Source organism: Balaenoptera physalus, assembly GCF_965194825.1.
Source record: "Balaenoptera physalus genome assembly, chromosome: 19".
Classification (NCBI taxonomy): domain Eukaryota; kingdom Metazoa; phylum Chordata; class Mammalia; order Artiodactyla; family Balaenopteridae; genus Balaenoptera; species Balaenoptera physalus.
The window spans coordinates 16203761-16216250 of NC_138900.1; the positions used below are offsets into that span (position 1 = coordinate 16203761).

General features: G+C 38.9%; 1 protein-coding gene across 6 annotated transcripts in view; it reads left to right on the forward strand.

Moving 5' to 3' along the window:
* The first annotated feature begins 27 nt into the window (after nucleotides 1-27).
* ZNF565 (zinc finger protein 565) overlaps nucleotides 28-12490 on the forward strand; it is a 35042-nt gene continuing 22579 nt past the window's right edge. Inside the window, exons 1-2 of one of the 6 annotated variants that reach the window (XM_082439443.1) lie at nucleotides 28-423; nucleotides 12087-12177. Coding sequence is in view for 1 of the 6 variants with exons in the window: in XM_082439442.1 (XP_082295568.1) it covers nucleotides 11859-12027 (169 nt within the window). In the remaining 5 variants the exon portion in view is untranslated. Of the gene's footprint in view, nucleotides 424-9813; nucleotides 12028-12086; nucleotides 12178-12490 lie in introns of those variants that run through there. The other 5 variants (XM_082439445.1, XM_082439444.1, XM_082439446.1 and 2 more) reach the window with 5 other exon arrangements.

The window sequence follows — 12490 nt, forward strand, 5'->3', positions numbered from 1 at the left end:
CAAGCTCAGGCTGGTATCTGATTACCTTCTATCGACAGCACCGCCGCTTTTCCGGCCTTGGACTACATTTCCCTTAAGGCTTTGCTGGTCGACATTCTATGTCTCTCCGTCTGTCTTGGCGGCCTCTTCCTGTGATTATGAAGCTCTCAGGGTGAGTACTTCTGCCTTGGAGGAAGATCAGCTCAAGCCTGGTGGAAGGTTTGGAGCCGGAACCCCAACCCCCTCTTTGAAGCCTCCCGAGGGCAGCGTCAAACGAACCAAGCCCATACTCTGAGGTATGAGGACGCCATTTTCTCTGTAGCTGGTCTGGCTTTGGACTACATTTCCCAGAGTCCACAGCGGCCCAGCGTTACGTCTCTCTTGACGTCGTGGCGAGGTCGTTAGCTCCGCAGGGCCCCGGACGCGACCACGGGGAGGCAGAAGGTGAGGGGTCTGGGAGTCCGGGGCGGGGACAGGGCGTGTCCAGAGAGCCTTGGGGTTTTGCGCGCTGGCGCGAGCGGGCTAACAATACACGATTCTGAATGTGTCTTTGTGTGTCATGGTGGTGAGTAGATTGTGCGACTGTGTGTGCTTTAGTGGGTGTGAGATTGTGGCTGTGTATAAGGCTGTGGAGGTGTCTATGATCGTGTTTCATTGTGTGTTCTAAGACTGGATATGTGTTTGTGTTTGTGTGACACTGACCATTTGTTCAGCACCAAGTGTGTGGGTGTGAGGTGCCTGTGACTCCAGTGCTCTGACAGATTATGGCCCTGGACAGTGATAACCTCGGCCTTTCCCTGTAACACCGAGATTGGGCATGATGTCCAGTCTTCTCTGCTCTCCCTCCCCAGTGTGGGAGGGTAGGGCGATGACCCTTTAAAAATGCGCTGGTCCCTTATGATTGCTTTTCCTTGACTCTTCTCCAAGAGACGTATTGAGAGGAGAAGGAAAGAATTATTATTGAACATCCAAAAGCCAAGTTCTCCGTGCATGTTTTTCTTCTTTCCCTGAAACCCGTGTTATTTTTCGTGATGTGTGTTAAAAAACAAAATTCAGCCAAATGTGAAGATTAATTGGCTTTATTCAACAATTCATGAATCAGGCAGCATCCCATCTACCAAGTAGAGAGATACTCCAAGGAGTTGTACAAAATGGAAGATTTTTATAGGCAGTAGGAAAGTGGTGCAAGGAAGTTATTAGCAAAAGAAAAGAAAGGATTGTTTTAGGCCGGGACATCTTTTAGGGGAAGGGAATGGCAGGGGTCTTATCATGCAGATTACCTCACTAGTGCTAATCAGGAAATTTCAGATTGACTACTTAAAGAGCAGATTTTCTTTTTGTTTGTTTGTTTGTTTGAGTTTTTATTTAGGAGCACATTTTCTTGAGAGAGATTGAAACTGGAGTTGTCTTGTTTGCTGTTATGGGGGCACATGACCCCATTTTGGCCTTTTTTTTTTTTTTTTTAACACGTGCTTTTCTTTCCTTCTCCTGAAACTTCTTGCCTAACAAAGACACACACCACCACCCACCCTCAAGTGAACTGGTGTCCAGTATTTGCCATTGGAGTGAATTACTGAGTGCTGTGGAGGTGAACTGAAAGGCCCATACCTTCCATACTCCCTACACACCTAACGTTAATCTAAATGTTTTTAAACTTTTCATTTTGAATTAGCTTTAGACTTAAAACTGTTGCAAAAATAGAATTCCCAAATACTCTTAACCCAGCTTCTCCATCAAAGCCAGAAGATTAACGCTGATAAATAACCAATCTACAAACCTTATTCAAATTTCATCAGTGTCCCTTAGTGTCCTGTTTCTGGACAAGGATCCAATCCAGGATCATATGTTGCAGTTAAGTTGGTAACTCTCCTTAGTCTTCTTTTATCTGGCACGGTTACTCAATCTTTCTTTGTCTTTCATGACCTTGACACTCTTGAGGTGAACTGGCCATTTATTTTGTAAATTCTGCAATGTAGAATGTTCCTCAATTTGAGGTTGTCTGATACTTCCTCATAATTAAATTCAGATTATGCAGTTGAGGCAAGACTATCCCAAAAGTGATGTATTCTCAGTGCATCTTATCAGGAGACACATGAGATTAATTTGTCTCATTATTGGTGGTGTTAACTTTATTTGCCAGGTTTCTCCACCACAAAGTCACTCTTTCCATTATAATTAACGTGTCTCATGGAGAAATACTTTAGGTCTATAAAATTATGCTGTTTTTCATCCTACTTCCACCTATTACATCCATTGATAATCCCTGCCTGAAAATTTATTACCAGGTGTTTGCCAAACGGTGATTTTTTTTTTTTCCGGATTGTTATTCCTTCTACATTTATTAATTATAATTCTGTTACAAATAGATTTTCCTTCTCCCCATTTAATTTATTTACTAACTTACATAAGTATAGTCTGGATTTTTTTAATACTATAGGTTATAATCCATTACTATCACTATTTTATTGCTCGAATTGTCCCATATTTGGCCACTGGGAAACCCTTTGGATTGGCTCCTGTATCCTTTCAACGTATCCCCTTTATTTATTTATTTTTTTTTAAGTACTTCCTTATTTTCCTGCACCGCAGGATGTTCCAGGTTGACACTGTACTTTCCCAGCCCTAGTCCTGGAATCAGCAAATTTCCCAGGGATCACTGGCTCCTTTTATTAGAAAATTATATTTAGAAACCAAGATTAGATGTGCTTATTGCTACTGGGATGTCTTTGCTTCTTGACTTTCTCAGATATGAAATATATGCAACTGTACCCACACATCTGTATCTATCTGTATGTATACCTATACAGGTAATCCATGATTTCATATGATATCTCCAATTCCAGTTCAATACCACAGGGCTTCTTCTAGCCATCTCCATTTCCTTTTCTGTAACTCCCTTCTCTGACAGTGAAAAACTCGGCTCTCATAAACCACAATATATTTATTTATTTGCTCAGTCTTGAGTAGAAAGTAATTCTAACACATATCCCCAAACCCCATACAGTTCTTTTTGTATTTAGTCTTACAGTTCATAGTAAAAATACAGTACCCCCCCAAAAAAATAAAATAAATAAAAATACAGTTTTCCCTACACCCATCTGTATGGTAATGTTACTCATTTGTAATATACATAGGTTCATTTGTTACTGTTTGTATTTTATTTGGGGTTCCCAAACACACATCCTGGTTGATTTTAATTATTTTTTTGAGTATGTGAAACATTAACATGGTTCTGAAAGTTAGAATTAGACCAGAGGATCTACTCAGTTACTCCTCCATCATTCCTTCTCTCCCAATTCCATTCCCCCATTCTTTCCACACTGTTCCCAATCACCCATTGTAGGTAGCCAACCGATCTCAGTTTGTTGGGGGTTTTTATGGTTAAATATACATAACATAAAATTTACCATTTTAATTATGCTGTTCAGTAACATTAACTCCATTTGCATTGTGCAGCCATCACCACCATTCATCTCCAGAACTTTTTTCATCTTCAAAAACCGAAACTCTGTACCCATCAAACAATAATTCCCTTCGCCCCTTCCTCCAGCCCCTGGAAACCACCATTCTGCTTTTTATCTCTATGAATTAGAATATTCTAGGTACCTCACATAAGTGGAATCATACAGTGTTTGACCTTTTATGACTGACTGATTTCACTGAGTGTAATATCTTCAGGATTCATCCATGTTGTAGCATATGTCAGAGTTTCCTTCCTTTTTAAGTCTGAATAATTTTCCATTGTACATATATACCACATTCTGTTTATTGATTTATCAGTGGGCAGTTGGGTTGCTAACACCTTTTCGCTATTGTGAATAATGCTGCTCTGAACATGGGTTTACAAATATCTGTTCAGGTCCCTGCTTTCACTTCTTTGGAGTATATATCCAGAAGTTGAATTGCTGGATCACATGGTATGTTTAATTTTTTGAGGAATCACCATACCATTTTCTACAACAGCTGCACTATTTTACATTCCCACTGGCAGTGCACAAGGCTTCTGATTTCTCTACATCCTTGCCAATGCTTGTTATTTTCTGCTTTTTTTATAATAGCCATCCTAATGAGTGTGAAGTGGTATCTCATTATGGTTTTGATTTGCATTCCTTTAATTATTAGTGATGTAGGAAATCTTTTCACGTTGTTTGTTGGCCATTTGTGTATCTTTGGAGAAATGTCCTTTGGCTGCGCTGTGCAGCATGCAGGATCTCAGTTCCCTGACCAGGGATTGAACCCGGGCCACGGCAGTGAAAGCCTGGAATCCTAACCATGAGGCCACTGGGGTTTGTTTGTTTTTTGTTGTTGTGTTCTAGGAGTTCTTTATATATTCTGAATATTAATCCCTTATCAAACATATGATTTGCAAATATTCCCATCCCATGGATTGTATTTTCACTCTGTTGACAGTATCCTTTGATGCACAAAAGTTTTTTATTTTGATGAAGTCTACAACACGTTTTTTCTTTTGTTGCCTGTGCTTTCGTTGTCATATCCAAGAAATAATTGCTAAATCTAGTGTTATGAAGATTTTTCCCTACGTTTTCTTCTAAGAGTTTTATAGTTTTAGCTCTTATGCTTAGATCTTTGATCCATTTTGAGTTAATTTTTTTTTTTAATTTATTTATTTTTATTTTATTTGTTTTATTTTTGGCTGTGTTGGGTCTTTGTTGCTGCGCCCGGGCTTTTCTCTGGTTGCGGCGAGCTTCGTTGCGGTGCGCGGACCTCTCATTGCAGTGGCCTCCCCCGTTGCCCAGCACGGGCTCTAGGCACACGGGCCCCAGCAGCCGTGGCACCCGGGCTTAGCAGCTGTGGCCCACGGGCTCCAGAGCGCAGGCTCAGCAGCTGCAGCGCCCGGGCCCAGCTGCTCCATGGCATGCGGGACCTTCCCGGACCAGGGCTCGAACCCGTGTCCCCTGCATTGGCAGGCAGACTCTCAACCACCGCGCCACCAGGGAAGCCCTGAGTTAATTTTTTAATGTAGTATTAGGTACAGGTCCAACTTTATTCTTTTGCATGTGGATATCCAGTTTTCCCAACACCATTTGTTGAAAAGACTGTCCTTTCCCCTATCAAATGGTCTTGACTCCATTGCTGAAAATTATTTGACCATATATGTGAGGATTTCTATTCTATTTCATTGGTCTAGATATCTGTCTTTTTGGCAGTACCACACTGTTTTGATTACCATCTTTGGTAAGTTTTGTAGTAAGTTTTGAAATCAAGAAGTGTGAGAGTAAGATTGTTTTGGCTATTTGGGGTCCCTTGAGATTCCGTGTGAATTTTAGGATGGATTTTTCTATTTCTTCAAAAAAATCATTGGGGTTTTCATAAGGATCGCATTGAATCTGTATGTTACTTTAGGTAGTATTGCCATCTGTCTCGGTCAGCTCAAGCTTCCATAACAAAATACCATAGACTGCGTGGCTTAAACAACAGAAATTTATTTTCTCACAATTATGGAGGTTGGAAGTCGGAGATCAAGGTGCCACCTTCTCACTGAGTCCTCGCATGGCAGAGAGAGTGAGCTCTCTGGTGTCTCTTCTTATAGGGACACTACTGCTATCATATCAGGCCCCCACCCTTATGACGTCATTTAAATGCAATTACTTCCATAACGGTCCTATCTCCAAATACAGTGACATTAGGGGTTAGGGCTTCCAACATATGAATGGGGTGGGGAGGACACACACAATTCTAAGTCCATAGCAGCATCTTAACAATATTAAGTATTCCAAGTCTTGAACACAGGATATCTTTCCATTTATGTCTTCTTTCATTTCTTTCAGCGATCTTTGTAGTTATCAATGTATAAGTCTTTTGCTTCCTTAGTTAAGTTTATTCCTAAGTATTTTGTTTTTTTGATACTATCATAAATGGATTTGTTTTTTTAAATTTTATTTTCTGATTGTTCATTGTTAGTCTATATAGAAATGCAACTGATTTTTGTGTGTTGATTTTGTATCCTGCAACTTTGCTGAATTCATTTTTTTGTTCTAATGGTGTGTGTGTGTGTGTGTGTGTGTGTGTGTGTGTGTAATCTCTAGGGTTTTCTATATATAAGATTATGTCATCTGTGAACAGAGATAAGTTTACTTCTACCTTTCCAATTTGGATGCCTTTTATTTCTTTTTCTTGCCCAACTGCTCTGGCTAGGACTTGCAGTACTATGTTGATAGACATCTTTTCATACATATCCTTAAGGGCCTTTTTTACATCTTTTGTGTGTGTGAATTGTCCATCTCTTTTTCCTATTTACTTTCACGGGGTTTTTTTGTTTGTTGTTTGTTTTTTTTTTGGTTTTGGTTTTTCTGGTGCTTTGTCACAATGTTTAAGAATTCTTTACACACTAGGAATATTAGTTCCTCATCTGTGATGTATGGTGCAAGTATTTTCTTCCAGTTTGACAGTTGTCTTTTTACTTTGTTTATGGTGTTCTTTGTCGTTGAATATTTTTATTTTTATGTAGTCAAATAACCAATGTTTTCCTTTATTGCTTCTGGATTTAGAAAGCCTTTCTAAATCTCAGGATTAAAGGGGAATTTACATGTGTTATCTTCTAATAACTGTATGGTTTCATCTTTTACATCTAGCACCCTGATCCATTTGGAGTTTAATTTTGTGTATGGAATGGGGTATGAATTTAATTTTATATTTTCTAAATGGCTATCCAGTTTTCCCAGCACCATTTATTAAGAATTTTATCTTTGCCCCACTGATTTGAAATGCCATCTCTATCATATACTAAATGTCCATATATATTGATACTTGGTTCTATTTCTAGGCCTTCTGTTCTGTTCCACTGGTTGGTTTGTCTATTTATGCACTACTACCACACTGTTTTAATTATAGAGACTTTACAGTACATGTTAATGTCTAGTACAGCTAGTTTCCTGATGTTCCTTTTTTATTGTCAAGTTATTCTGTTTCTCCTTTATACCATTTATGCAGCAAAGGGTTCTGTTGGCATAGATCTACATCTTTTGGAGGGTTGTGATTTGTTGATTCATGAGTAATGGCCCCTGCATAATTGTACACAGATACCCTGGCTCATGTAACACTTGTTATTAATATTTTTGATTTTCATAGTCTGGGTTGATGAACAAGGCCTTCTGCTGTTCTGGCTTTTAGGAGTAAGAATGTGATTGGGACCTATCTCAGAAGTCTAGATTCACAAATCTGGGATAAAACTTTGTTTCAGTAACCAGATCTAATTTGATATGGGGCATTTTGGGTTTTGTGTCTTAAATTTGTTTCCGGCCAAATCCATGTCGTTCTTTTGATAAGTTACGAAAAAAACAAAAAAAAGAATATTAGCTAGTAGTACTTGGTGTTTGTAAATAAGTGGTTACAGCAGGGTTTTTTTTTTTTTTAAAGATTTTTTTGATGTGGACCATTTTTAAATTTATTTATTTATTTATTTATGGCTGTGTTGGGTCTTCGTTTCTGTGCGAGGGCTTTCTCCAGTTGCGGCGAGTGGGGGCCACTCTTCATCGCGGTGCACGGGCCTCTCTTGTTGCGGAGCACAGGCTCCAGACGCGCAGGCTCAGTGGGCCCAGCCGCTCCGCGGCATGTGGGATCTTCCCGGACCAGGGCCCGAACCCGCGTCCCCTGCATTGGCAGGCAGATTCTCAACCACTGCGCCACCAGGGAAGCCCACAGCAGGGTTTTTAAAGAAGGTCCAGGCTCCCACCCTTAGACTTCAGGGCTCTGCAGACGCCATGAAATTTTATGCAGTTTTTGCAGATACTTTTTTAAAAAATATTTATTTATTTATTTTGGCTGCGCTGGGTCTTACTTGCGGCACGCAGAATGCTCACCGCGGCTTGCAGGCTCATAGTTGTGGCATCTTAGTTATGCCATTCGGGCCTCTTAGTTGTGGCATGTGAACTCTTAGTTGCGGCATGCATTCAGGATCTAGCTCCCGGACCAGGGATTGAACCTGGACCTCCTGCATTGGGAGCACAGAGTCTCAGCCACTGGACCACCGGGGAAGTCCTTGCAGATACTTATTTATTTGATTTTTTTCTTGAAAGAAGGTTTATGATTTCATAAGATTTTCAAAGAGATTCATGACCCTTAAAAATTTAGAACTGCAATCAAAGACAGTAATGCCCGGTAATAATAGCCTTTGAGATGTTGTCCAAAATTTGTGCCAACAACAGGGAGTTAGAAGAGGAAGTTTCCATCACATACTATGTTCATATGATGGAATATTATTCAGCTAATAAACATATGCTTACAGAGAGTTAACCAGAACAAGGAAAATACTGTAATGATACAACTCTGAAAATGATGAATAAAAAAGTACTCAAATTTTGCAAAGATCCCATCCCCAAATTTTTTAATGGGTAATTGAATGGAGAAGAAACTGGCTACATATCTGACACCATGCATTCTGCTGTGTGTTCACTGTCTCACTTAAACTGGAAATTGCACTGTCTTGAAAATTGGTCATTCACAGGATGTTTTTGATAATGAAGCTATTTCAGTGCACCAGAAAATATGTTAAAGGACTTTTAGTTGTAATTTGTTTCAATCATACTAATTTCCTTTTTTGTCCCCACTTGTGTTATAGACATTGGCTCGATTGCTCATAATTTTTCTGCTGCCAGGAAAATAAATGTCAGCTACAACTCTAGTTATTTATTTTTGTTTAAATGGAAAGTACTGTTATGTCTTTTATTATGAAATATATAAGCTTAATGCAAAAATCTAGAAATTTTGCTAAAAATGTAATTCATCTAAAGGTAAATATTCTTAATATTTGATGGATATATTTCAAGTATTTTTCTGTGGGATTTTATAGAGTGGTATCTCATATAAATTCTGTAACCTCCCTGCCTCATTTAATAATGCCTTGACTGTGTAGCAATTATATTTTAAAGTCACTATGTAGTATTTCATTATTGAGATGCACCTTAATTTATTAGCTTTACTGCCTACTAAAGAGCATTTATATTTCTATATTTTAATTGTGAAATTGTCCCAAAAGCACTCTTGTGCATACAACTTCACGTATTTTTATAATGAATTCCTTTGGGTCAGGCATTAGACATTTATTAAGAATTTGCAAATATGCAAAATCCTAATCTAGAACTCAGGGAGACAAAGTACTTTTAAAAAGTGAGAATCTCTATTTTTAAATTACAAATAATGTAATGGGGGAGATAAAACTTGTATACGAATGTCCAAAGTAAAGGATGAAAAAGGGCACTCGTTTACCCTGATAGTATGCTATGAGAGTTCATAAGAGGAAGATATTTGTATGACCAGAGCGGTCATTGTCATGTCATATCATATCTAAGTCAAACTGATCCCATAAGAACTCTATGGAGGTGAACTGAGTCACCTATATTTCCTGCAATTTTCATTCTAATCATCAGAAATCCAAAGTATTGGGACTTCCCTGGCAGTCCAGTGGTTAAGACTTCGCCTTCCAATGCAGGGGGGGTACAGGTTCGATCCCTGGTTGAGGAGCTAAGATCCCACATGCCTCATGGCCAAAAAAACCAAAACATAAAACAGAAGCAATATTGTAACAAATTCAATAAAGACTTTAAAAATGGTCCACATCAAAAAAGTCTTTAAAAAAAAAAGTGTTAAAAAGAAATACAAAGTATGACCAATGGAGCAAGATGATTCTATAGCTGTTCAGAGAACACTGAGGCAAATAGGGCAGGTGCAGAAACATAATAAACCTATCTGGCAAGAAGAGCTGAAAGGAAGCATCACTTATACACAGGACTTGGTCTGAATGACTTTTAGTTCTTTTCCAGGCAGGCCTCCAGCACACATAAATGTAGTTACCAAATCAAGAAGTTTGCAACAATTGGGAGCTGAGGAAGCAAAAACAACAAAAGCCATTCTGTGAAAAAGAACTGTTTTTAGAATATCCTGAGCTATTATTTCATGTTCAAAGGAAGATTGTTTAAAAAAAAGAAAGTATTTCCTTTTTCATCTGCCGTTTGGGAGTAGCTTATACTTAACAGAACTTTAAAATACGCATTTAAAAATTAATGCGTGGTTATTGAAAAACTACACTTAAGCAAAACTAAGAAAATTGAAGATCACAACCCAGAAATAACCAAAGTAATCTTTAAGGATAAAACTTCCCAGATATGTTCAGTCTGATCTGTCTGTCTATATTGTCTATGTTAATAAATACATGTATTTTACAAATAAGACCACATGATGCCCAGTTGTTTTGTAATCTAACCAGATCTTGAACATTTTCTATGTTATTAACTACTTCATTACCACTAAATTTGTGAGTACTCAGAATTGCTGTTTTATAGAAATCTTTCATTTATTTAATATGCTATTGTCTGACTCAGAATCTTGAACATTGCCTGAGAATGTACAAACCTCTCAGTGTATTGATTTTGGGTTGATGTTTAGACTGGAAAAATTTATGTTTACATCCATAAAGCTCAATACAACATTTAAAAATATGACATATAGGAAAAGTTTCAAGTTAAATCAGAAATTCACTTAAATATCAGAGTCATGTAAATATTTTGACAAATGTATAGATTGGCCTGTCTACAAAAGGGATGTGCAGATGTTCATGGTATTAAGGAGGCCATGTTACTGCACACAAAGCAACTAGTTATTAATAACTATAATAACTGGTGATCAGGAAGTGATGTTTTAAGAAATTTTCATCTTTTTTTTTCTTTTTAGCTGCGTTGGGTCTCCTGCGTGTGGGCTTTCTGTGGTAGGGGCAAGTGGGGGCTACTCTTCATTGCGGCATGTAGGCCTCTCATTGCGGTGGCTTCTCTTGTTGTGAAGCACGGGCTCTAGCCTTGCGGGCTTCAGTAGTTGTGGCGCGCGGGCTCAGTAGTTGTGGCTCACGGGCTCTAGAGCGCAGGCTCAGTAGTTGTGGCGCACAGGCTTAGTTGCTCCGTGGCATGTGGGATCTTCCCAGACCAGGGTTCAAACCCGTGTCCCCCGCATTGGCAGGCGGATTCTTAACCACTGCACAACGAGGGAAGTCCCAGAAATTTTCATCTTAATACAATAGTTTATTATTTATATGTAGGTGTTTCTTGTGTTTAATTATGTTTAGGAAATTATTTGGGGGCTTTGTGTTAAAATGTGACTCATTATATTTTTCACATTTTAAATATTGGGAAAGAGGCTCCTGGTTAGAGTTTTTACTCAGAATGATTGCTTTTTCAGGAATAGATTACTAATGTTAAGGTGAAGATACCTATATATATCTACTTCTCATGAGCTGTCAAGTTCTCCTACTCCCCCGGCACAAGCCTTGTGTGATGTGGGATCCATGCCCTCTGAAGAATAAGAATGTCAATTTAAAGACAGGGAAAATCCAGGGATGTAACTACAAGCTTCACTGGGTGGTGTGTAGATGGCTGAACTTTGCTTAGAAGGATTTGTACAAAGATTTGATGATAGGGATCTAAAGGAGCATGATTTTGCTGGGTCAAGAACAACTTGTCCCATAACTCATAATCTGCCTTTTGAGGGCTTTTTGTTTCACATTGTGGGTTTGTGAAAAATCCCTTTGAGATGTATAGAGTTGGAAATGCACACCTCTGCTCTGTTATTTCTGAAGCTTCCTCTGACTTTTTAAAAATTATTCTTTCTTATATTGACCAAGGCCCCAAGTCTGAATTTTTATTTAGTCAGAGTATAGCTGAATTAGCGTATTAGTTAGGACAGGTTGTTATGCTGTGGTAGCAAACAACCCCCAAATCTCAGTGGTTTACAAAATAACTTTTTATTTTTTGCTCATTATGCATCAGCATAGGCAGGGTCCCAGACTAAAGGAGACTCCACCATCCTGTAGCTGTACCACCTGAAACACACAGCCTCCTTGGCCACCACATCAGCAATAGAAAGATTAGAGAATTATGTGGTCTTTCCAGTGCCTCAGACTGAAGTGGCACACATCACCTCAGCTCATATTTCTATTGGTCAAAACCAGTTTATGGCCCTGCCTAACTTCAGGGGGCTGGAAAATGTCATCTTCTACATGCCCAAAAGGAGAGGAAGACTGGATACTTGAAAAACTGGATAATGGTGAGACATTAGTAATGTCTACCACACTGGCTAAGACCCATTTCTTTTTCTGTGTATAGGAAGTTGCTTCTGTAAATTAGGTGTGAATTCTTTTTGGAGCAAGGAAGACATCCTGGACTGGAAAGAGGTTAACAAGAGGCCTGTGCAGAGGTGAGTGAGGAGACTAAGGAAACAGGAAGCCTTTTATATGAAAGCTCACCTCCTCTGTGGGAAGTCAGTTACTGTTTGAGAACACACCCCACAAAGGCTCTAGAACTATGGAGAAGATTAAGCTCCTTCAGCATACAAGTTCCCAGAGGCACTTCACTGTCACTCATATCACTCCACTCGTATTTTCTTTTATAATCTATCCCACCCCATGAGGAAGAAGGAATTAATTGTGTTATTTATGATTATAAAACATATGCTTAAAGGAAAACTTGAAAATACAGGAAAACAGGGACTTCCCTGACGGTCCAGTGGT